The following is a 26,798-nucleotide window of genomic DNA, read 5'->3' as shown; positions in this document are numbered from 1 at the left end:
GGATGGAGTTGGTTCTCTGCAGACTTCACCTGATAGGGGCCTGGGGAATGATTTCAGGAAGACTAGACTAAAATTCAGCTGAGAAGAAAGGCTATATTATTTTGCACTTTCACTTAAAAATTATGTATCGATACAGATATCAACAGCCCTCATGTAATCTAGGGGAAAATTAGTGATAAAGATTTAGAATTTGTGATGTGTATACAGGACTATTGGGAGATGGGATATCATCCAGACTTTGTCTTATTCAACACTATAGCTCCCGTGCCTAGTTGACTGGCATATGATAAGCATTCAAATAATATTTGTTGAAGAAAAGAAAGAAGGAAGAAAGGAGAGGGGAGGGGAGTGAAACTTTTCCCTTCTTCCCTTCTGGGTTCCTTGGCAAGGAATAATTAAATTAATAATTAAATTGACATAAGACAGATTAACAGGAGAAAAACATTTAATTTCATATGTGTAAGAGCCCCAAAGATATGAGACTCAAAGCAGTGACCAAAGCAGGTAGCTTTTATACCTTAAAGAAACAATAAATTTGTGAAGAATTGATAAGACAAAGAAGTTTGGGCTTGGGGTAGTAAATTAATGAGGAAGTAACAAGGTTTGTTTATACAGACTTCTTGGCCTTGAATGCCCCGTCTCCGGTGATAAGGGTCCTTCTCCCCTCCTGTCATAGGGAAGATATCTTCACATGGGAGACTTATTTCTGGCTTTCAGGGAGACAAAGGAGGGTCAGAGTATCCATCTTGTACTGGCTGTTTCTCAATTAACTTTAATTTAAAATAATCAATATGCCAAAGTGGTATATTTTGGGGTGGCATACTCTGCTCTCCTTCAGAAGGAAGGAAGGAAAGGAGGGAGGGAGAAAAGAAGAGGAAGAAAGAGAGAGGGAAGGAGGAGGAAACAGGAAGAAGAAAGGAGGGGAGAAGGGAGATGGGGTAGAATCTACAGGGTTTGAAGGCTGAACAGGTGTCAGCCAGATGCTGATGAGGAAGAGCACTCCAGTAGAGAAACAGGAGCACAAGAGGGCAGAAGATGCTGTGAGGCCCAGAAATAATGTAATTTCAATCTCCCAGTCACCTTTGCTCCAGCTAAGCTAACTTGGTTTCTCAATATCGCTGGTCCTGTCAAGGGGCCATCTAGGGCAACAGGAAAGGCGAATTCCCAAGGATAATTACAGCATCAACCACTCAGTAATTTGCTCAGTCCCTCAGGGCAGTTGTTTAGCATACACTGATTTCCCCAGCCGGATCCTCAGGTGTAGTTTCCACACCTGCAAAGTGACAGAACTGACCTGAAACCTTGGCACCTTGGGTCATGGTGCTTTGGGGACCCTACCTGGGTATGGCTGGCCTCGGTCTTGGACACCTCTGACCTTTTCTATTTCAATGTAACAGAAGTCAAGTCCAGAGAATTCCCTGAGAACACCCAGCCCAATGTGTTGCAGGGCTCAAAAGGAACAAGGTGTCTTTCCCAGATAAGATTCTCTCCCTGCCCAGCAAAGACTCAGCCAATATCAGGCTTCCAGAATCTATTTTTGCTGCGAGGTAAACTCCTCCTAGTAAACTGAAAATCCCATGTCCTGAGAACTCCCTCTGTTCCAAGCAAACCAGGACAGTTGGTTACCTGACAGACAGGTTCCTCATTTACAATGGGCCTCTTATCCTACTGTTCCCCAGACCTCACGGGGGCCTGCTCCAGAGTTTCTGCTGCGTGAAGTCCACCGCTCAGAATATTCAGCTTGGCTCCTTCTGGGTCAGGGGAGAACACAGCATGGGATGGGTGGGCCCATGGGGACAGGGTTAGGATGAGAGGAGACCAGGTGATGAGGACAAGGGGTTCCTAAAGAAACTCAGCTGTTGTTAGAGAGTTGGATCAAAGATTTCTCTTTTATCTAGATCCTGTATGTGTTCCTGAGCATATAGAATTATGTTCAGAATTATTAATGAGGATTAAACAGTACCTGGTAGCAGGAAAAACTTTCAACATTTACAATGTTTGGAGATAAGAACTGCTAAAAGGAAGGTTACTTTAAACCCTATTTTCAAGTAAGCAGAATGTGAGTTATTAAAATATAGATAATAAAGAGCAGAGTAAAACTTTGTTGGTTGGTATAAAACAGCTGTAATAACTGCAGTAATTTATATCTAATTACCATGTGGAATAGTGATTATGAGGCATTATTGTGTCGAGTAAATCATACACTAAGATCTCTGTGATTAGGGTACTAAATTCTGCTCAGTCATGTGTGCTCCGGTATTTAGTGTAAAACCATTAAAGGTAATTCAGGTTGGCCTAGTCTTGGGTTTTTTTTGTGGCAGGGCATAGAGTTAAACAGCAGGTGAACTTGTTACATTTGGTCCTGGAAGGATGAATATAAAGATACTTTAAAAAAAAATTAACCCCATCTTTATTTATAAAGGAATTCTCAGAAAAACTCAAAGAACTTTGCAGATTTTAATCTAATTAATCCTCACACTAATCCCAGGAGGGAGTTCTTACACAATGGCCTTCATTGTTTAAAGCCATCTTGTTAGAGGCCACAAAAGAGTCACTTTGTCTGCAGTTGCCTCTCTTGTCCTGACTTAATTCATAAATGTTATAATGTTCTTTGAAATAAGTCTAGTATAAACATAAACTATTAGTGTATTAATAATCTCCATTCATTATGAGACAAATTGATCTCATCACTAAGAATTTCTTAGAAATGACTTTACACACCGCCTTAAAGAAATAGAGATGTTTATTAGAGGGGAATTCAAAGTTATGGGTGAACTGTTTATGATTAAAATATTTTCGTATATTAATCCACACATATTTATAGGGCTCCTGCTATGAGTACAACATTAGGTGCTATGGACAGAAAGACAGCTTAGGATAGAAGTGAAGTAATCGTAATAGTAATGTGTGTGGTGGTGACCTCGAGGTCTAAGTGAGTCAGAACATCTCATTACTAAAGCAGGGACTGGAGTTCAGCAGTCCTAAGAAGGGACAGATACAAGAGGAGGATTCTTGACCGCCAGCATTTGCCCACCCTTGCTTTGCATTTGGTTCAGATGGCATGGTCTTTAATAGTTCTCCCTAGTAGACTAGTTAAGGGAATATTTTCACATACAAAAGTCTCATTGGGTACAAAATAGGTAGGACATATATTATTTCCCACCGATTACAGACAAGAAAATGAGCTCCACAATAGTAAAGCTGCTGGGGATCACAATGAATGGATGGCAAAATTAGAAGCTGAAGCGGGTTCCCCAAGTTCTCATGTGTGTTCTCGTCTAAATGAAGCCTTCCCAAAGCACTTCCAAAGTTGGCCTTCCATCCTCACCCTCAAGCTCCCCCAGCCCAGCCACCACCTCCAGACTCCAGCGCTGGAGCGCTTATTCCTTAAACCCTGTCCCATCTGGGACCTCCTACTCCCTTGCATTTCAGCCAGACATGGTTAGAGAAATCTACAGGAACGTTTATTTTAAAAAGGAAGGGAAGGGGCCAGCCCAGTGGTGCAATGGTTAAGTTTGCATGTTCCGCTTTGCCTCAGCCTGGGGTTCGCCGGTTCGGATCCCGAGTGCGGACATGGCACCGCTTGGCAAAAGCCATGCTGTGGTAGGCGTCCCACATGTAAAACAGAGGAAGATGGGCAGGGATGTTAGCTCAGGGCCAGTCTTCCGCAGCAAAAAAAAAAAAAAAAAAGAGGAAGATTGGCAGTAGTTAGCTCAGGGCTAATCTTCCTCAAAAAAAAAAAAAAAAGGAAGGGAAGACAAATACAGAGATGTGAAAACAACATACTTAATTGAGTGCAGGTTTCAGTTCACAGTTTGTTTTTCCCAACAGAGCAGATGGGCTCCTTAGGCAATTCTCTTATCCATTTCGGGTCTTTCTTCTCCTCCTCTGGAGGAGGGTTAAACTGAATCTCCAGCCTCTCTGCCAGCAGAGTAATCCATGGAAGGAAGAAGTGATTCACCAGAGTCGTGTATCACATGACCAACCCTCGTCTATCCACATCCAACAGCTTTCATCCCTTCGTGAAAAAATAAGGGAAAACATTCCAAAAATATCCTACGGGAACCTCCTAAACCACATACTCCAATGGAGAAAGGAGTTCTCAGGATGAGGAATATGCAGCACTTGAATCTGTCAGCTGAGTGGCACCTTTTCCCACATTTTGATTTAAAAAAACTTTCCCACTTTCTCCCCTCCATTTCCAAGCAAGATTTCACAGGCTGATGCTGAGGTCCTAAGGTGCTGACAAATCTTTGATATATGAAACAGGGGTCTTCCCTCGCCCACCTCAAGGAGTCTACATGCTTTTGTGCAAATCATTCCATTTGTGTGCAGAAAGAAAGGAAGGGGGACAGTGTAGAGTAATGGTTAAGAGCTGGACCTCTGAAATCAAATTGCTCTGGAACAGAGTTCCTGCTCTCTTTGCTGGCTGCATGACCCTGGCCAAGTCAGTTACCCTCCCTGAGACCCCATGTCTTCATCTACTTAAAAATTAATTATAATCTTTAAAATTAATAATAGCTAGCATTGATTGAGCACATACTATGTGCTAGGAACTATCTATGCTACTTTTACATGCATTACATGCATTATCTCATTTAATCCTTAGCACAACCCTGTGAAGTGGTGACTATTATCATCCCCATTTTATAGGTAAGAAAATTAAAGCACAAAGAGGTTAAATAGTTTGCCAGAGATTATATGACTGTAAACAAAAACAGAATTCAAAACAAGCAGTCTTCCTCTAAGACCCACGCTTTGAATCGCTACCTTCTTCACAGTGATGTTGTAAAGATTAAACGAGCTCATAAAAGTCAGGTCCCCTGCATAGTGCTGGTTCTTCAACAAGCCTTAGATAAATGTTAGCTGCAGTATTATTTTTAGTGTTGTCATTTGTTCCACGAGATATCTGGGCCAGAAAATAGGTTTTGACATAAGAAATTTTGTGTCTATTCCAGTTAACTGCCCCAACGTATGTGTTTTGCAATTGAACTGACAGGCCTCTGCTATTACCTAAACAATCTGTGTGTTATGGGCTACCCGGTTAAGAGACGGACTAAATGGTTGGTAAGTTGCCCATGCAAAAAAAGTTCTTCATACTGGAAAGAAGTATGAAGTCTCTTATAAAAGAATGGCATACTGAGCAACAGCTAGCAGAACTGTAGGAAGCACCCAGATTATAAATGGATTGTTTCACAAGTTCATTTGTCTATTGTTATAAACTCTGAATACATAGAAATAAGGTTGTAAATGGTGGTTACATTCCAAGACTATTCACAGAAGTCTATTTAGCCCATTTTAAAGCTCAATGATAGAAATCATGCCATTAGCCCAAGGGCAAGCCTAGGCTCATGTGATAAAAGAATAAGAAAAGTGTCTTTCCTGGTACAGAGGAACGTTGATATAGAGATATTCATTATCTATTTCTGTGTAACAAATTATGCCAAAACTTACCATATTAAGACAATAAACATCATTACCTCACAGTCTATGTGGGCCACCTGGGAGTGGCTTAGCTGGGTGGTTCTGCTCAGGATGTCTCAAGAGGTTAAGGTCAACTCACCTCGGCTGCAGTCATTTGAAGGCTTAACTAGGGCTGGAGATCCCCTTCCAATATGGCTCACTCACATGGCCATTGGCAGGAGGCCTCAGCTCCTCATCACACGGGCCTTTCCATGGCGCTGCTTCAGTTCCTCATGACACGGTAGCTCTGGCTTTCCCCAGTGCAAGTGACCCAAGAGTGACAACAAGAAGGCAGTTCAATGCCTTTTATGACCTGGTCTTGTAAGTCACACACTATCACTTTTGTCATATTCTATTCATTATAGGCCATATGCTATTCCTTAGGAGCAGCCCACACTCAATAGGAGGGGGAATCTCTTGATCGGAAGCATATCACAGAATTTGTAGACCTATCTTAAAATCACCATGTAGCTTTCATTGTCCCCATCCCTCTCTCCGGGCACCCAGTGATACAAAATAATAAAAATAAATTGGGATTCAGAACTGCAGCCCTTCTCAACAAAGTCTCCTGTGAAGACCCAAAACAATCCATGCTCTTGCCTCAACTTTTCTTGAAAAACATCTATCCCCTTTCCTTAAATGGAATCTTATTTGAAGAATTTATACTAAAGAGAGAGTAATCACACTCCTGAAATCTTTGCTTTATTCATTAGTATCTCTCATTAGAATTTCAGGCAATAAAACAAACCAAAATTAAAAATAACAACCTTCTCCCAAACTGGGTGGATTAAAATATTTGAGGGTAGGAAAGCAACCGTCAGTAAGCTGTCTCCCTTCAGCTCATAATGACCTGAGTGCCCTGGCTACTGAATATTCTGGGTCTTGGGAACTATGGGATCTCTGATCTAGGTTTCCTAACCTGACTCCCATGGCTGCAGCTCTGCAGGAAAACGGTGGGCATTCAAAAGTGACGGACTGCCCTGGAGTCCAAAGGCAGCTGGCGCTCTTGCACCTGAGGTATGCAAGATTCTAAAGTGACAGGTTCATCTTCAGAGGAAAACGATGTTTCATACGACTTTTTATTGTGTTTTTTAACGTGAAATTTGGTAATCTATATAGACTGTTGTCAAAATAGGACATTTATATAAATGGATAGATAGGAGTTGCAGGCAATTCAACTCCAAGTAGGAGCTAGGGGCTTGATCTATGAGTTCTGACAGGGTTGTTGTTGTTTTAAATCTTATTTGAGTCTTAAAACCATTTGAGAATATGATGAAAGCTAAGGGACTTACTCAAGAAAATACATATACCCACAAAATTTTGCACATAAATTTAAGGCTTCCCGAATCCCCTAAAACCCATCCAGGGGATGTGGATTAAGAACCTCGTAAGATTCCAAGGGAGAAGGGGTGGAAGCTTATTGCCATTCCATTTTTCCATTAAAATTTAGATCCAAATCAGAAGCTACTCCTGAGAACTTAATTCTTTTTCATTTTTTTGTGGTGGTTGTTGCTGTTATACAGAACCAAAGGCCAGAACAGATACCTCTAGTAGATTTTCTGTGCTTGGGGTTAGAGCATATTGCAAATACCTTAGAGGCAAAAGGAACGTGGCAGTGAGCACACAGAGAAAACACATTTGCTGGAAAACAATGGTAATTATAAAGTAGGACACACAACTGCTGGGCATAAGCCTTGCCCTCTCCAAGTCGACCTGACTGTGCAGCAAATTTGGCCAACCTGCCAGAGAGGCAGCAACTGCTAGGCTTCCCCCTTAGCAAGAAAGCGCTAAATTCGTTTTCTGCCGAGCATCCGCAGCCAAGATCTCACCCCGAGATCGCCGAGGCCCTCCTTCGGTGGAGCAAACTCCCGGCAGCAAGGCCCAGCCCCGGGCGGGATCGTTCCAATCTACACACTTGGCCCGCACACCCCGCACACCCGGCTCCGGGAGAAGTGGCAGAGCCGCGCCGGAGACTGCAGCTTGGTCTGTGAGTATCCCTCGGGCAGCGGCGGGCGCACAGGGCCCGACGCCAGGCCCGGGGCATGAGGCGGGGGTCGCGGCGCGCCCCTGCCCCGCCCCTCGCGGGCGCCCCGCCGCGCGCTGCGGGCCTGCGTGTCCTCGCGCCGACCCCTCCCTCGCGCGCCTCGCCCGCGGCCGCTCCGGCGCACGCGCGCGGCCTCGCGCAGGGCGGGGAGAGGCGGCAGCCTAGGGCGCCCGGCCCCGAACCTGTCAGATCCGGGGAGCCGGGCTGCAGCTGCCGGCGCGGCGGGCGCCAGGACGGCCCAGCTCCCCGTCTGCCCCGGCCGAGCTGTGCGAGCCGGGCCGCCGAGCCGGCCGGCAGCGGGGAGATGAGCGGCGGCCCCGCGGCAGCGCCCCAGGTAGACGCGCCGCCCCCTCGCGGAGCCCGGGCGCCTCCGGGCCGGCCCTGCGCCCCCGCCGCCCGGGGCTTCGGAACTTGTGGGCAGTGTTGGGGCGCCTGTAATTTATAACGTGTTTCGTGTTCCCCAGGATGGGGAGGAACGCGCGGCAGTGTCTCCGGGAACTGGCGGCCCGGTGAAGTAGGAGCCGCCGGCAGCCCGCCTGCAGCCGGCCGTTCCGCGCCGCCTCTGCCATGGCCGGATCCGGCGCGTGGAAGCGCCTCAAATCTCTGCTGAGGAAGGATGATGCGCCGCTGTTCTTAAATGACACCAGCGCCTTTGACTTCTCGGACGAGGTGGGGAACGAGGGGCTTTCTCGGTTTAACAAACTTCGAGTCGTGGTGGCCGACGATGGTTCTGAAACCCCGGAAAGGCCTATTAACGGGGCGCACCCGGCCCTCCAGGCCGACGACGACTCCTTGCTGGACCAGGACTTGCCTTTGACCAACAGTCAGCTGAGTTTGAAGGTGGACCCCTGTGACAACTGCAGCAAACAGAGAGAATTACTGAAGCAGAGAAAGGTGAAAACCAGATTGACCATTGCGGCCGTTCTTTACTTGCTTTTCATGATTGGAGAACTTGTAGGTGAGTTGTGTTGCCAACTCACTTTCCATTTAGCTTGCCTGGAGAGTCTTTGTCAAGCTTTTGTTACATATGATTTGAGGTTTAAACCTTCTTTTCAGGAAGCTTGCTATTTATCAAGATACTGATCTCATGATATGAAAAGGCCACATGGTTTCAAAGTGCAGATCAACCTAAGTCTAACATAAACTTCCAGAGATAACTTTGACTTCTTCTTCTAGTTCTCCAAACACTGTGTCATCTCCCGTAAAGTTAAGGACATTATCATCATTGTATATCACGTAACTTCCTCTTTTTAAAAAAAAACCTGATAAAACACCAGGTTAATTTTTGCAACGTTTAAAATAGTCAATGATTCTAAAATTACTTAGAATCATAAAATTTTGCAGTATGAAGGGACCTTATTGAACACCTGCTCCACCTTCTTTTTCCCGCCTAAGGAATCTGAGGGCCCAAAGAGGTTAAGTAAGTTGTGAGGACCTTTAGGTGGTTAATGGAAGAGCCGCATCTACATTTCCCAGTCTCTTGATTTTTTTTCTCTACATCTGATTTAAGTGGTCTTTTTATACTGTTTGTGTATTTATATCCAAGAGATTTGCGAAAGTAAATACTACCAACTAACCTGAAAGGTTTTCATTATAGGGAGGATCTGAAAGGAACCAGAGGGCTCCCCTAGGATTTATGACCTTGGTTTTATTTTTCATTTTTTAATTATTCAAGTAGAACATTCTCACTATAAAATACATTCTTAGTTTAGAGATTAATTTCACAGTCACATTAGCGTAACTGCTAACTTCTCTTAGTTTACAAAGTGACATTAAAGCAGGGAGCTAGTCTCCCATGTTGTCTCCATGATGAACCATGACGGGAACAGAGGTGGCAGTCTAGATCTAAGATGCTGGCTGGAGGTTAGATGTAGGAAGATTACGTACATTTCCTACCTCATTTTACACCACTCCTCCCCAGAACTCCCTTCAGCCATGCTGGCCTGCTTTCTCCCTACAACCCACAAAACTCTTTCCTGCCCGTATTCAAACTGGCTAGTCCCTCTTCCTCAATGGCTTTCAAACTTTTTTGACCTCACAATAGCAAGAAAAACACTTAGGATTGTGACTCGTGAAGGCATGCGTGCATACATATGTATGTATGTACACACATATACACATTTGTATGAATATATATATAACTGAAAGTTTCATTTCATGTGATGTGTTCTAATATTTTTTCAGTTGTAGTCCCAGCCCACTTAATTGATTTCATGGTCCACAAATAGATCAGGGCCTGCAGTTTGAAAAGCACTGCTTTACACGGACTGCCTTTTCCCAAATCTCTTCACTGGTTTCTTGTCGTTCATGTCTCATCTTAAAAGATACCTCTGAGAGACCTTTTCTGACTGACTAAAGTAAACCCTCTTCTCCCCTGTTCCTGCCCCAACTTTAAAAGCCGTCAGCACTGAGATTATCTTGTTTGTATATTTACTTGTTTAATATCTGTTTTCCTCCACTGAAATTTAATCTGAATTTCCAGCACCTAGAATGATGACTGGCACAGAGTGGACACTCAATAAATTTTTATGGAATTAATTTTCGTTGTGTTACAGACTTTTAAATGCTTAAGCTGTAAACAAATTAAAAGATGGGAGTAAAGCTGTGGCCAGGTAAGACATGGTCTCAGCATACTAAGAGTCAATGACTTGCCTAAATTCACACAGCTAGAATAGATAGTCATTCAGACTTTGTGATTCTTGCAGTTAATAATTAATATTTGAAGTAAAACTCACAGCGATCACAATTTTCCCCCTTAAAATTAATTTAGAGTTTATTTCACCTAAGTAAAAATTATTAAATACAATTGTCCTGACTTACCATTTTTGAAGACTCTTACTTGGTAAATGTTGTTTTGTGAAAGCCGCAATAAGTATTTCCTTTCTAATATGAAAATCTTTTGTTAAACAATACAGAGATGTTAGTACTTAGGATAGGCATTAACAGTATTATTCAGAATGTTCCATAGAGTTAAACTGTATACAGTAGAGCATTTATTAAAGTGTGTCAAAAGCACCTAAAAATAAAGCGTCTTACGTAGGAAGTATAGAGTAATAAAAAAATGAAGTAATTTAAAGATCTGAAAGAGGAAACTTGATTTTGAATTTTGGCTTTGCCACGAACTTGCTTTGAGACCTTATACAAGGTCCATTCTTTTTTTCCTTCTATTCAGCAAGTATTTTTTGAGTACTTACTATATGCCAAGCACTGTGCTACGTGTTCTGGATATACAATGGAGAACAAAACTATTATGACCCCTGATATCAGAAGCATTTAATCTAATGGAGGAAACAGATGTTAAATAAACATAAGTAAATTTAAAATTCAAATGGTCTTAAGTGCAGTGAAGAAAAAGGACAAGGTAGTATAAGACACAGTGACCAGTGAGACTAAGTTTATTTATGAACCAGGTAGAGTTAAACCAAAAAAAGATAGTAGGAGTTATTGAGCAAAGGAAGTGGAGGAGGAGTTTTCCAAGTGAAGAGAACAGCATGTACAAAGATTCTAAAACCTTTAGTTCTTTAAAAGGAACCAAAAAGAAGGCCAGTTTGGCTGGAATGTAGTAAGGAAGAGGGAAAAAGGCAGATCAGGCAGACCACATTATATGAGTGTAGTTTTTATTCTAAATATGATGGGAAGCAGTGAAGGCTTTTAAGCAGAGAGTGACATGATGGGCTTTACCATTTTCAAAGATTACGTTTTAAAAGATTGGCTCTTATGTGGACAGTGAATTGGAGGGTGCAAGAATGGAAGCAAGTAGAGGCTGACCCCGTAGCTGAGTGGTTAAGGTTCCATCCGCTCTGCTTTGGCTGCCCAGGTTCACCACTTTGGATCCCGGGCACAGACCTACTCCACTCATCAGCTATGCTGTGGAGGCATCCCACATACAAAGTAGAGGAAGATTGTCACAGATGTTAGCTCAGGGCAAATCTTCCTCACCAAAAAAAAAAAAAAGAATGGAAGCAAGTAAACTATTGCAGAGGTCCAGACAAGAAATGATTATGGCTTGGACTAGAGTGGATGGAGAAAAATATACTGATTGAGAAACATTCTAGACATAACATTGACAATATTGGTTAATGGTTGGAATGTGGGGGTTGAGCGGAGAGCAGTGTCAGGGGTGATTCTGAAATTTCTCACCTAAGCAGCTGAATGTATGGAAATGTACGTCATTTATGAAAAATAGCACGATTTAGGAATGGACTCAAGGGTTGTTTTAGACATCTTATACATATGTGAAATAGCCATGTAAAGATGTCTAGTGAGCTGTTACATATGAATCTGCAGTTCAAAAGAGAGGTCAAGGTAGAGAGAAATACAGTATGTAATGCTATAGGAATGGGAAAAATTTACCCAGAGAGCCCAAGTCTTGAGGATCTCCAACTTTAGAAGTCAGGCAGAAGGCAAACAGGTATCCCAGAATCCAAGAAAAGAGAGTATTTCAAAGTGGAAATAAATACGTTGAGGCTGCAGAGAAGTTTAATAAGATGAGAACAAAAACATCCTTTGGATTTAGTAACAGAGTTATTGATTCCTTTGACAACTGCATTTTTATTGGAAATGAAAAAGCTTGAAGAGTGAATGCAAACAGACTTCCAGGTAAAGATAGTAAATGAACTCATGCATCTAATTGTATTCTCTCCTGAGGCCTCTCTTAAACTAAAATAAAGGGATACATACATATATACATACCTACCATAAAGGGATATATATATGTATATATTCTCATATATGTATGTATTCTTGTGTATATACACACTATATATATATGTATATACATACACACTGTAAGTAGATACTTATACTTACTACTATAAGGTACTTATACTGTAAGTAGATACTTATAGTGTGTATGTATATATTTATAGTCTTCCTCCACACAGATGGGAAAACTGGAGAGGAGACAATAGCACAACAAACTTGGAAAACTAGAAAGGAAACAGATATAAGCGGTAACTGACCCGAGAAAGCCAACTCCTAAGCAAGCAGTGGGGAACGCCAGGAACCAACCCAGGTTACATGAATGGATCAGAAACACCTAGAGAACTTACTAAAACACAAATTTCTGGGCCAGAGTTTCTAATTAAGTAGGTCTGGGATACAGCCTGAGAATTGGATTTCTAACAAGTTCCAAGGAGTTGTAGATACTGCTGATCTGGGGGTTACAATTGAGAACTACTGTACTAGAGAATCCTAAGTAGGCCCAGAATTGGTCCTACCAGGTATCCTTAGAAGTATGAGTAAAGAGGAAGGCTAAAATAAGGAAATCTAGTTAAGACGGTTTTAAGAGCCAGTCAGATATAATAGTATAATAATATAATTGGTATCCACAGAGATAAGAGAAGATCATTTATCCATGAAACAAAAACAGGCTGCTTTAAAAAATAAATTCAAGGTATATAAAAGAGCTTTTGAACAAGAAAAACATTAAAAAATTTCTTTAAACTTGATAGAAGATGAATTAGGTAATCTCTCACAGACTAGACAAAAGGATAGAAATGTAAAATAGGAGAAAAAAGGCAATAAAATTAGTATGTCAGTTCAAACTCCAAATAATAGTTTAGGGAATAGAGAAAGCAGAAGGAAAGAAATCATCAACAACATAGTTTAAGAAATTTCCCCAGAACTGAAAGCTATACACTTACAGGTTAAGAGAGTCAACAAAAGCCTAGAAAGTTGGGTGAAAGTAAATCCACACCAAGGTACATCATTGTAAAATTTCAGAACACAGGGAACACATTGTTATCTATTTCCTCAGGCAGCTGCAGTGTTAAACAATTGCCTATGATTGTTTTTGACAAACTCTTCCTGGGGTTGCACAGGGTGGAGCTCCAAGTCAAGTCAAATAAAAACAGCTTTGCAAGTATTTTCTTCCAGGGAACCACCAGACAGGTCAAATAATGACAATTCTCTGGGAATGGAGCTTTTAAAGAGTTCCAACCCCAGCCAGTCTGTCCCTAGGGCTGCCAGACTGAGGTTCTCATTGTGATTGCTGCATGTTGGTTTTCAAGGCTACTGCTGAGCTGGAGAGGGGGAGATGGTTATAAGGCAAGTTAAAATGCCACAGAGCTCATTGTTCTTACCAAGATTCAACTGTTTTCCTCAAAAAAATGCTACCTTTATCAGCCTCCGATTAATTTCCAGAGTTCCAAAAAACCTGATTTAAACAGTTTTTGGCTGTGTTCTCATTGCTTTTATGGAGGACATGATTTTCAGAGGTCCTTACTCTGCTATTTTCGCTGATCCTGTGGCTCTTTAAATTTAGTTAATTAAAATAACAAAATTCCTCCTTTGCACTAGCCATATTTCAAATGCTCAAAGCCACAGTAGGACTAGTGGCTACTTGATTGGATAGTGCGGATAGAACATTTCCATCATCTCAGAAAGTTCTATCAGACAGTGTGGCTTTAAGATATTATCATCATTTATAGATGAGTAAACTGAGGCTCAAAAATGTTTGGTAACTTGCTCAGAGTCCCAAGATTCCAAAGCCCCACGTTATTAACCACCAAGCTGTATTTTCTCTCAGTGATTTCCAGCTTTTTTATGTCAGGGAATACATAAAAATGATGTTTGTATAGAGCACACTGGAATAAATGGATGTGACTGCAAGATCACCAGACGCAGTTCTGCTGCTGCTCTTGGCTCTGCACACCCATCCCAGGAATGGGGGATCAAGAGCTCAGCACACTTATGTATCACAATCCCGTGATCATGAAGTTCTGCTCTACATTATAACAGTGATTCTCAGAGTGTGATTCCAAGACCAGAAACATCAGCATCACCCAGGAACATGTTAAAAATGTAAATTCTCAGACCCCATCCAGACCTACTGACTTAAGAAATTCTGGGAGTGGGGTCAAGCAATCTGTAGTTTAATAAACCTTCCAGGTGATTGTGATACACATAAAAGTTTGAATTCTCTGGAGCCAGCCCTGATGGCCTAGCGGTTAAAGTTTGGCATGCTCAGCTTTGGGGGCTGAGTTCAGTGCCCCCAGCACAGAACCACACCCCTCGTCTGTCAGTAGCCGCGCTGTATCGGCAGCTCACATAGCAGAACCAGAAGAACTTACAACTATATACTGGGGCTTTGAGGGGGAAAAGAAGAAAAAAGGAGGAAGATTGGTAAACCGTCCCCCAAAAAAAAGCTTGAATACTCTGAATTGTGTTATAAAAAGCTTATTCAATGAATGATGCTAGGAAAATTGGTTGTATAATGGAACAATACACACACATATGAAATGTGTTTTATATATGTTATATATATGTGTGTGAAATATATCTATATATATATGAAAGTCAATATAAAAAATTGTATTCTAAATACTACCTTTTATCCCTCTATTGGGAAACATTGCTATCTATATCCAAATGAAAAAGTTAATTTTTATCTTTTGTTTTGAGCTAATTTACATTTTATGAGTTTCTTCAGTTTTATATTCAAATCCTCTCAAACAAGTGAATACCTATGTTTTCTTCAGCTTTATTGTAATATTTAGATAGTGTGGTTATTAATTTCACTGTCTAATAGTAGATTTAGGAGGTTGAGTAAAAGCTGCAGTACTAACACCTAAAATTTCTCCTTATGTGTTAGTCCCTCATTTAGTTGTTCTTAACTTTCTTAAGGTCATTGACTCCTCAGAGAATCTATCATAGAAATGGACATTCTCATCAGAAAAATATACACATATTTAGGGTTTTGCATAAAATTTCAGGATACCTTGATTTAATTGTAATACAATAAAGATTTAGTTAGAAGTTCATGTTTTGTAGGATGTTACATATTTTTGGTTTGATTGTTTACATTTTTGTTTTCATTAAGTTATTTCTTCTTTCCTCTCACCCCTACCCTAAGGTGGATACATTGCAAATAGCCTAGCAATTATGACTGATGCACTCCATATGTTAACTGACCTAAGTGCCATCATACTGACCCTGCTTGCTTTGTGGCTGTCTTCAAAATCACCAACCAAAAGGTTCACCTTTGGATTTCATCGCTTAGGTAAGTAATTGGGAGTTTCTTTCAGTTTATAAAATTTTATAGTAGAACTACAATGAACTATAACCTTTGATTAACTGAAATCTTCCTGGTGATAGCCTGTTTGAACAAAGCAAATGAAAACAAATGAACAAGGTTTATTCAGATACTTATCTTCCAGGGTACATTCAGGCCAGTCAGCTAACCAGTTTGCACACATAAAATTTTATGGTAATCATTAATCTTCAGATGTTGTTCCCTATGTCTTTTTGAAGACTTTATCAGAAAAAAGTTTACCTTCAGCTTATTGAACCAAGCAAAATCACATGGGTTTAATTTGCTAATGAGCATTAACTTCTTTCTTTAGGTATTCCACCCAAACCTACAGTAGCCCAGATTTTAAGCATTCCTATAATATGTATAATATATACAATGTCGCTCACCTTCATTGTGGCCATTGTATCAACATAATTCTGTAAATGCTGACAAAGATTCTTTCTTGACCAAACTTTAGTCAGTCTCCTGAACCTTCTCCCAATCCTGTGTGTGCGTTTCCTTATAAAATCTAGTTTTAACAAGAACTCTGCTAAGCCAATTGAACAGAACCCCTCCTCTCAGTATCTGATGGGTTATCCCCCAGCTGATGTTTCATCACCCTGACCTATCTTCAGCGAGAATTCTGTTAGGTCAGTTTAGCCAGAATCGCCCTTACCTTGATGTTTCCTCTTAGTAGTTTTCCATCACTGACCCCCACCCTGCTCCTCGTCTATAAATTCCCACTTGCCTATACAGTATGCAGAGGTGAACCCAATCTCTATCTCCCACTGGAAAATTCCATTGCAGTGGTCTCCATACCTACCTTGATAGCTTCTTCCCCTTGAATAAAGTCTTCTTTGCCGTGTTTTAACATGTCACTGATTTTTTTTCTCTAACAATATTTTTATTTTCCTATTTTAAACAAATATTAATATTTAATTGAGAGGTTAAGATCATACGTTATCCACAGAACTCTGCTTCTTGGTGTGTTATTGTTTTTAAATTTTTTACGTATTTTTAAAATATCTATAAAACAGTGGCTTGAACTATTTTATGAAGTGCCATGTGATCAGCTGTCATTTGCTTAGAACCCAAAAGTTGACATTTAGGCAGCTTCAGCAAAACCTGTCTTAACCAGAATTAACATCTTGTTTTGTTTTGTAGAGACACTGACATTCTTGGCTAATATATCAATTAGTTTCTCCCCTTCTTTGTTACTTTTTAGCCTAATCTTAACTCAGCATCTAGGTCTTCCAAAATTTAGTCACTGGATCTTCTAGTGTAAAACTTGACATTGTACGTGAATGGCTGGCTATATTCCAAGTAGCTATCCAGGTCATCAGGTTGGGAAACTATCTGGCCTCCCCACCCCTCAGCACTCTCGGCTGCTACACAAGAAAACTAAAGCCTGAAGTGAGGTTTTTTCTATTATTTGTTAAGCCACTGCATAGTACATTTGGATGTGTTCCTGAAAGAAACTCCACTGCTTTACAACTTATTATACATTCATTTGTTTACTGATTGCCTTGGGGTTCTTTAAACCACTTCCAAATTGTTTTCAAACTTTAATTTTTTGTGATTTAAACACCTGCAGTTTAAGATCTAAAGCTCAAACGTAGCATCATGGAATGGAGATTTTACCTTCTTACACTGTTTGAAAGAGTGCGTTTCATTGAGTCCTGTGGTTCTTAATCTCCTTTAGGTTGTAGGCCCGTTTGAACTCTAATGAAAACAGTGGAACTCTCCCTCCAGAAACGTGAAAGAACAGAACATATAAAGTCCTACATATAAGTTAAGAACCCATAATCATGAAAATCCTGTTAAATATTGAACAAGTCTTAGTATTTATCTAGATGGGTTCTTTGTTTCTTCATAAATATCAAGCGCTATGAAAAGGTGAGAGAATATAGAACTGACTGGTCCTATTGGGTCTCTGGAAGTTTCTGTAGAAAGTCAGATCTCTCGCTTTCCTTAAAGGTACTAAGTTCAAGATATCTAAGTCTAGATATCAGCATTTGAGGCCTGTCTCTCCTGAGAATCCATTGAAATGAAAAGTACCAAATCAGCAAAGGGAAACAATAGGTCACCAATAAACAAAAAATTTTTAGAAATTTCTGGAAGTTGGAAAGTAGATGGGAGTGGGTTGAAGGAAGAAACAAGCCAAGATGCTGCAGCCTGGAGTACACTGAGCTAGGAACTGGATCCGCCCAACAGATCTCCAAAGAAGACTCAGGGACAGAGATGAGCAGAAGTGAGAATTGGCGCTAAAAACAAGGAAGATTAATTGAGTGACTATAAATGGGAAACTGCTCCCACTAGTCCACTATGCCTCTACCTTCCTCCCACCCCACCTCCACTCAGGCAGCCTGCATTTTCCTCCATGTAAAACACCAGATAGTTCTTCCAGAAAGAAATTGAACGAAACGTTTAGGGAAAGCTGACGCTTCCAGTCTGGGTGTTGATGCTCCAAAATAAGTCTTCTTTATACAAGAATTCAGGGTTCTGCAGCCTTATGGCTTGGTCCTCCACCTACTCACCCTAAATAATGCACATGTCCTCATCTGCCCTGCCCTACACCCCTTATACACCAGCCATTTTAACTAGTTTATGGCGTATCCTTCTGGCATTTCCTTTTTGCCAAGGACAGTTTCCCTGTCCTTCTGCCCTAAATGTGAACGGACAACCAAGGATCTTTCAGCAAATTAGGAAAACCAGCAGCATGAAAGAAAATGACCAAAACTAAACTAACACAAAAATTAGTCCTAGAGGAAAAAAGAGATGACTTAAGGAACAAAAGAAAATGCTTTAAATTATCTTATTAACATATTCAGAATAATGAAATGGTAAAATATTTTTTAAAAGAAAATTACAAGAAAAAGCTCTTTGAAATTGAAATATTCCTGAAGTTAAAAAAAATTTTTTTCAATAGAAGGACTAGAGAATATAATCAAGAAAATCTCCCAGGACATAGTATAAAAAGATAAAAACATGAGGAAAAAGTTAAAAACTATAAAAGAATAATCTAGGAGGTCCAAAGTTGTACTATTAAGACCCTCAGGGGGACCAGCCTGGTGGTACAGCGGTTAAGTGCACACATTCTGATTCAGCAGCCTGGGATTCACCGGTTTGGATCCCGGGTGTGGACATGGCACCGCTTGGCAAGCCATGCTGTGGTAGGCGTCCCACATATAAAGTAGAGGAAGATGGGCACGGATGTTAGCTCAGGGCCAGTCTTCCTCAGCAAAAAGAGGAGGATTGCCAGCAAATGTTAGCTCAGGGCTAATCTTCCTCAAAAAAAAAAGACCCTCAGAAAAAGAGAACTTAAAAAATAAAAGGGAATGACTGTTTAATGGGGATGGGGTTTCTTTTGGGGGTGATGAGCATGTTGGAATTAGAGAGTGGTGGTTGTTGCACAACCTCATGCATATACCTAAAGCCACTGAATTGTACATTTTAAAATTGTTAAAATGGTGAATTTTATGTTATATGGATTTTACCAAAGTTTTTAAAAGTCATCCAAAAAATAAAAGGAAGAGAATTGTTAAGATATAGATAGATGAGTATTTTCTAGAGCTAAGGAGGGGATCAAGCCTTCATACTAGACAGGCCTTTGGCGATCTTCTTTTTCTTCTTTTGTATTCAAAAATCTTGTTAGGATATCTCTAGATATAGAACTTATTTCACTTATTCTGCTCTTTGAAGCAATAGTGGAAATAATGGACGAAAAACTTATGGTGACTTGGGGAGGATTGTAAAGACAATAAAGATATGTAGAATTGAATAGAGCTATAAACCAAAGCGGTGGCTGTCCTTGTGTTCCACAAAATACCACTGCTTCATGAGTAATCTCTCAAAGTTCTGTGGGGGGAAGTATGTTTACATTGGACACATTTAAATAGTATAGCTCTTGTGACTTCTAATACTGAGACTTAGGGATTCAGGTCCTAGAGAACATTGCAGAAGGAATCCCCCTAAGAAACTTCTGGTTTGTTACTGTTGTTGAATTTTGTTTTGTTTTGATGGCATATGGAGTGGGATGGGGGTTGGTTTTTTTCTTTGTTGATTTATTTTTTAAATATGTAAAACATAGGCTGCAGAAGTAAAAAATATATATATATTTTTTAAAAGAAATGATTTACTCAGAGAAGTCTTGCTGTCATTCTCTCCCCTCCAACCCATCCTCCCTCCCACTCCCTATTAGTAACCATTTTAATTAGGTTCTGGACTATCCTTCCAGCATTTCCTTTTGAAAATATAAGCAAATACATTTATATGTTCATGTCTGGCTCCCTGCTATCCTTTCTTCTGCCAACGGCAGCATAGTGTACACCTGGTTCTAAACCTGGAGGGGTGTGTCTGTGAATGATAGTCAGACATTAGTATCATTCCCTAAATTTATTTCCTTTTTGTGTTCTCATAACACTTTATACATACCTAATACCATTTATCACATTTCTATAGCTATTTTCATGAAACTCTGTCTCATTCTAGACCATGAATTAGGTAGGGACAGGAACAGGTAATATTAAAATCTATGTGTCTGGACTAATAAGTGCTGTATAAGAGACTGTTAATCGAATTGTTGCATATTCATGCTGAGTAAATAAGGATATGAAAACTGTGATAATTTAATATAGCTCATGATCCCCAAGTCATTTGTGTTTGGGGTAAATTAAACCAATTACCAAATTGGGAGTAAGGGTATTTTTGAAATTTTGGGACTAAATATTTGAATCTTGAAAACGTTTATCTCTGTTCTGAAACTGTGATCATGTTCACAGTCTAGACTATAAAAATTTATTTGATCCATAACATAGCAGGCAGTACAACCTGACTGATAGGTCCTTTGGGTGCAGAAAGCAATTAGTCAGAAGGGAGTTTCTTCTTCCTTCTCTCTGTCGGGCTGGTCCTATTTGTTTGTTTTGGTACTTACTACTTTAGTTTTAGGTTCAGATCTGAGATCGGCAGTTTTCCTAGCTATATGACCTTTTGGAGAGTGATTTAATCCCTCTAAGTACAAGTTTCTTCTGTAAAACAGGGATGTTAATACTTGTATTGCAGAATTGTAAAAAATACATGAGGTAAGGTGGTAAGGTACAAGTACCTAACACGGTCTCTGGCACAGGGGAAGTTCCCAGTAAAAGTTAGTTCAGGTCTTCTTTTCCTTCCCTCTTCTACCTGCCAGTATATCATCTTACCTGGACTTCTCATAGCTCTCAAAATGGTCCATGCTCCAGAATTGCCTACCTTCCCTTCTCCCGCAGGCAGATTCTTACTCTCTCAGCATAACTCTCTCAGCCAGGTAGTAGGGGAAGGTAAGATGATTCACCCTGATGATTAAATGACAGTTTCTAAAGATGTGCTTTTTAACTCAGGTCTTTGGTAACATTTTTGTCAATATAACAAGATTTGTTTTAGCAAAAATCATTCAGTCAAGGTAAGAGAAGGGTGGTTTTAGATTTGAGGGGTGAGCCGAGATGGCTGTCCCAGGGGTCAGGTCTATTCTCTTAGTACTTTCCTTTCCTCTGTGGGAACTCACGAATTGTGTAAAATCATTCAGGTTTTTCTTTTCCTTTTCTTTCTTTCTTCATTGCTTTGCAGTGAGCCATAATGGCAGCTCTTTTGTGGGAAAAGGGAAAGCAGGGTAGGAACCATATGTGAGTTATTTTTAAATGCCTGGATATATTTGACTATGGGTATGGCATCTTATTCTGGAAGTTAATAAAATTTAGAGCTTAATGAAACCACACTGTAGGAGGACACCCACAAATCCTGGAGGGCACCCACAAATCCTGGAGGACGCCCACAAATCCCAGACGAAAGGGATGTGCTGCCCCATCCCCCTGCTTACTCCCTACTTTTATCCTTCTCTGTGGATTATGAGCATAACTGACTTTATTTATATGGCTTTTCTTCCAGTTCTTGGGCTGAAGAGGCTGCATGGATTAGATACAGATAGTGATCATGTGAAAGGACTGTACTAAGCAGAGTTGTCTGTGTTTGAAATAAAAAGCAAGATGTACACTTCAGTAATGCAAACCATCAGCCTAGGTTAGTGGCAAAGCGACAGTGCAGGAGTCTTTCGTAGCAGTGTGTAGTTCTACTGAGCCAAGACCTTGGCAGATCTGGCTAGATGATGGTTGTCCTGAGGTAGGTATATGGTTATAATGCTAATTCTATGTAGTTTGTTATTTTATCCCCTGATGCTAAAGGAGCACAAAGTATTCAGCTAAAAAAATCTCTTCCCCCATACATGCAGCTCAAAAAAATCTCTTCTCCCTAGTTAATGATTCATTTTAACAACTTCCTCCCACCCCGACAAGAGTTATACCTATTAATTATTCACATCTTAGTGAGAATTAATTCATATCACATGAACATCGATAGGAAAAGAATAGGTAGTTCCTAGAAATGGGAGTTTTTACTGAGGCAGAAGGAAGACATGAGAAGGTGGTCAAAGACAGATAGCCAAAAGTCAGCTTGAGGGTACTGGGCACCTTGGGTATGGGGTAGGGGAATGGTAAGAAGGCAGGAAATAGGAGATTATACAATAGGAGGTGAGAGGATCCAAGACAAACTTTGCAGTTTAGCTTGGCATTCTGGTGGCAACAGTGGGCCACTGAAAATCCTATATGATGTCTTTTTTTTTTTGAGGTAACATTGGTTTAGAACACACAGATTTCAGGTGTACATCATTATATTTTGATTTCTGTGTAGACTACATCATGTTCACCCCCCAAAGACTAATTACATCCATCACTGTACACATGTGCCCTGTCACCCTCCTCCCTCCCCCTTACCTCTGGTAAGCACCAATCTAATTTCTGTATCTATGTCTTTTGTTGTTTTTATCTTCTACTTATAAGTGAGATCATATGCTATTTAGCTTTCTCCGTCTGACTGACTTCACTTAGCATAATACCCTCAACGACCATCCATGTTGTCACAAATGGCAAGGTTTCATCTTTTTTTTTCCTTCTTCTCCAAAAAGCCCTCCAGTACATAGTTATATATTCTAGTTATAGGTCCTTCTAGTTCTGCTATGTGGGATGCCAACTCATCCTGGTTTGGTGAACGGTGCTAGGTCTGCGCCCAGGAAACAAACCAGTGAAACCCTGGGCCGCCAAAGCAGAGTGTGCAAACTTAACTACTTGGCCATGGGGCCGGCCCTCACCTTTTTTTTTTAATAGCTGAGTACTATTCCATTGTGTATATATACCACATCTTCTTTATCCCTTCTTCCTTTGATGGGCACTTAGATTGTTTCCAAGTCTTGGCTATTGTGAATAAAGCTGCAGTGAACATAGGGGTGCATATATCTTTACACATTCATGTTTTCGTGTTCTTTGGATAAACACCCAGCAGTGGAATACCTGGACCATATGGTAGTTCTATTCTTAGTTTTTTTAGGAGTCTCCAGCCTGTGTTCCAAAGTGGCTGCACCCGTTTATATTCCCACCAGCACTGTATGAAAGTTTCCTTTTCTCCACATCCTCTCCAAATCTTGTTATTTCTTGTCTTGTTAATTATAGCCATTCTGACCAGCATGAAGTGATATCTCATTGTAGTTTTGACTTGCATTTCCCTAATAATTAGTGATGTTGAACATATTTTCATGTGCCTGTTGGCCATCTGTATAACTTCTTTGGAAAAATGTCTGTTCAGATCTTTTGCCCATTTTTTAATTGGGTGGTTAGATTTGTTGTTGTTAAGATGTATGCGTTCTTTGTATATTTTGGATATTAACCCCTTATCAGATATATGGTTTGCAAAGATCTTTTTCCAATTGTTACGTTGTCTTTTCATTTTGTTGATGGTTTTCTTTGCTGTGCAGAAGTTTTTTAGTTTGACGTAGTCCAATTTGTTTATTTTCTCCTTTGTATGATGTCTTTAGCCTGAGTATAGTAGGGTTGTCTGTGGCTGAGTTGAAATACAAATACTAGTTTGGAAGTCCTAGGAACATCGAGTACAGCTCACTGATTTTCTTTCTGTTTCTTTCCTATCTTCTGTTGGAAGAAGGTGGAAAAGAGGAATAGCATGAAAGGAAGTAGAAGAGAGAATGTATCTCCACTCTCCTTCCGTGTTCATTTTTATAGACCTCTGAACCTGTCTTTAGATGTTTGCTATCTAATTCTTTGAGGCAATAGAAACACAAGTGTTACATAATTTAAGGGAAATATACTCATTATTGGCATCATAGCATTAGCAAAGTTAACAGTTATGATAGGCCAGTACGTCTAGGCAGCACTCATGAAAAGCAAGTATACTCGGGTTGAGTGTGGTTTACATAGTTGAAGCAAATTGCTACTCATTCACTGAATAGGTGCTCAGTAGTTACCTGTTGAATGAATGAATAGTAGTGTAGAGTGGGGAGACAGGCAGTAAATATGTATACAGGCACAACATAATCATAAACTATATTAAATGCTACAAAAAGAAAGAATAAGGTACTATGATGGAGGATAAAGAAGGACAGAGAAAGACTCAGTGTTTTTCATATGAACCCTGAAAACCTCTAGTTTTGGCAATTTATAGATGTGTTAAAATGTGCTGTAAACATTTTTCATATTATATAGTGCTATCTTTTTCATTTTTCTCCCAAAGCCCCCCAGTACATAGTTATGTATTTTTAGTTGTGGGGTCCTTCTAGTTGTGGCATGTGGGATGCCGCCTCAGCATGGCTTGATGAGCAGTGCCATGTCTGCACCCAGGATTCTAACTGGCAAAACCCTGGGCCACCGAAGCAGAGCGTGCAAACTTAACCACTCGACCGCAGGGCCGGCCCCCTATAGTGCTATCAAAACTTGATAACATCTATGTTTTATCCCATTTAATTTTTTTTCTTACCATTTATTAGCCATTCAGACCAAAACTGTTTATTACCTGTTTGTGAAATTCAGGGTATGTTTTGGTCTTTATTAGATCATTGACCATAAACATTTGTTTATATTTTAGCTGAATGAAAAGACCCAAGTGATGTTAGAACAAAAACACGTATTCACTCATCTTACTCCCTCTTCTAATGCTACAGTTCAGCCAGGTGGAGTGATTTAGTTATTTGTGTGTAGAGTAGCAATATGTTAGAACTACTATCATGATAGGTTTTCTAGAATTTCCATAAAAGTCTCATTCAAGAGTTTTTCATTTTGCTAAATTTCCATTTAGTCAAGTTTATCTAAAGCTAATGGGGTAGTAACCCTCACAGAAATCTAGAGTTTCAATTGTGAAAGTTCCTGGGTCTCCTTTAGGAAATGAAAAATCCATGTTATACACTCCTTTTGTCCCGAAAACCTTTATTGTATGTTAGTATGTGACTGGAGACCAACCCAGAGTATGAAGGAGAAGACTGGAGCAAATCATAATTTGGTGTTGATTGAAAGCTTCCCTCCCTCTTAAACATCTGGGGAAAAAACATCTTGCCTATGTTTATCTGCATTCCATCATGTTAAAAACGCTATGAGAAAAATATTTGAAACACCAATTAGTCCTATTCGTGATATTTCACCAAAGTTTAATTTATTCACAATGAAAGAACTTTTTGTTCTTTTTGTCAGATTAAATGATGTTATTACTATAAGGATTTTTAGCTGTAGAGTATTATCTGTGCCTTATACTTTTCAATCATAAATCTCAGCCCTAAAAATCTACTTAAAATTTTGGGGATTTTTTTCTTTTGCATTTATCAGTATTCTGTTGAGAAGAAATTTTGACAAGTGATTAAAATAAAAAATAACAGATGAATGTCTTTGCTTTTCACCAAGGGAACCAGATATGAGGCATACTCCTTATTAATTGCTAGAAAAGGGGTATCATTGATAGCTGTGTCCTAATATGTCATTTTGGGAATTTCTAGCAATCAGCTGAATTCTATTACTATTAGCTGTGGGCAGGCATTGGGGTCCCTTCTGTGCTACTCACGTGGGTGAAAACTGTGGCGTGGAAAACCAAGTTCCCAGCTGCAGTCCTCAGGGGCCTGGCGGCCTTCCAAGGGTGGGAATCCTCCCTGCCAAGCAACTCTGTTCATGCTTTACTGACTTTCATTTTATTTTATTTTGAATGTGATTTTGCCTTATGTAAGAGTTCACAAAAAGGTAATTTTAAGTGTTTAGGAAAATTATCATGGGATGTGGGGTTGCCACATGTAGCACACACATACACACACACTCTTACATGGTGCCCAATATGTCTGAAATATTGCATGGGACATATACTGAAAAATTATTTGTGGGGCCGGTCCCGTGGCAGAGCAGTTAAGTTTGCGTGCTCTGCTTCAGCGGCCCAGGGCTTGCCACTTCAGATCCTGGGTGTGGACCTGTGCACTGCTTGGCAAGCCATGCTGTGGCAGGTGTCCCATTATAAAGTAGAGGAAGATGGGCACAGATGTTAGCTCAGGGCCAATCTTCCTCAGCAAAAAGAGGAAGATTGGCGGTGGATGTTAGCTCAGGGCTAATCTCCCTCAAAAAATATATATATATTATTTGTCGTTTATCTGAAATGCAAATTGAACTGAGCATCCAGTATTTTACCTGGCAGATTTACAGGGTAACTGTATAATTTATCATCCAAACCAGGACACTTTTGAGAGTGAAATGGGGCACTTTTAATAACTATGCTAGGACAACAGGCATAAATTGGGACGATCCTGGGAAAACTAGAAAGTGTGGTCAACCTAATTATAGGTGGGTTTGAAAGAATTTTTAATTATTGGTTTTAGACTTTTATAAGCAATAACATGTCATTAACTTGTATAGCTATGAATCTTTATAAATGGAAAGTGTATTGCTTCATAATTCATATTAAAAATTTGACTAAGGCATCTTAAAACTATGGTGGTCTAATTGCCAGCTTCAACCTTGACACATGATTAAAGTTCTTTGTTTTTTTGGAAGAGTTTGAGAAGGATTGGTACTTTTTTTTTCTTTTTTTGAGGAAGATTAGCCCTGAGCTAACATCTGCTGCCAATCCTCCTCTTTTTGCTGAGGAAGATTGGCCCTGAGCTAACATCCATACCCATCATCCTCTATTTATATGTGGGACGCCTATCACAGCATGGCTTGCCAAGCAGTGCCATGTCCGCACCCAGGATCTGAACCAGCAAACCCCAGGCCACTGAACCGGAACGTGCGCACTTAACTGCTGCACCACCAGCCGACCCCTGGATTGGTACTTTTTAAATACCAATTTTAAAGAGCATTAAAGTTCTCTCTCTTTGTAAGTAAAAGGAGGAAGCTACCACTAGTACATGAGATTTTACAGTTTAAATATTTTTAATTATTT

General features: G+C 40.1%; 1 protein-coding gene and 1 long non-coding RNA gene across 4 annotated transcripts in view; one reads left to right on the top strand and one right to left on the bottom strand.

The window, feature by feature from the left end:
• Positions 1-3,778: 3,778 nt before the first annotated feature.
• The window catches only part of SLC30A4 (solute carrier family 30 member 4), a 30,765-nt gene continuing 7,745 nt past the window's right edge, over positions 3,779-26,798 (top strand). Inside the window, exons 1-3 of one of the 2 annotated variants that reach the window (XM_046653090.1) lie at positions 3,779-7,841; positions 7,972-8,465; positions 15,363-15,509. In XM_046653090.1, coding sequence (XP_046509046.1) covers positions 8,075-8,465; positions 15,363-15,509 — 538 coding nt within the window. In that variant the 5' untranslated portion in view covers positions 3,779-7,841; positions 7,972-8,074. Of the gene's footprint in view, positions 8,466-15,362; positions 15,510-26,798 lie in introns of both variants that reach the window. The other variant, XM_046653089.1, reaches the window with a different exon arrangement.
• The window catches only part of LOC124235343 (uncharacterized), a 48,042-nt gene continuing 29,481 nt past the window's right edge, over positions 8,238-26,798 (bottom strand). For both annotated transcript variants that reach the window (XR_006887450.1, XR_006887449.1), the window contains 2 exons: positions 20,769-20,851; positions 8,238-8,364 (listed from right to left, as the gene is read on the bottom strand). This is a non-coding gene — a long non-coding RNA (uncharacterized LOC124235343). The remainder of the gene's footprint in view (positions 8,365-20,768; positions 20,852-26,798) is intronic.

The sequence above is a fragment of the Equus quagga genome, chromosome 2, assembly GCF_021613505.1.
Source record: "Equus quagga isolate Etosha38 chromosome 2, UCLA_HA_Equagga_1.0, whole genome shotgun sequence".
NCBI classification, from domain to species: Eukaryota; Metazoa; Chordata; class Mammalia; order Perissodactyla; family Equidae; genus Equus; species Equus quagga.
Note: the sequence above shows the minus strand (reverse complement) of the source record. Positions and strands in the feature narration are given on the sequence as shown.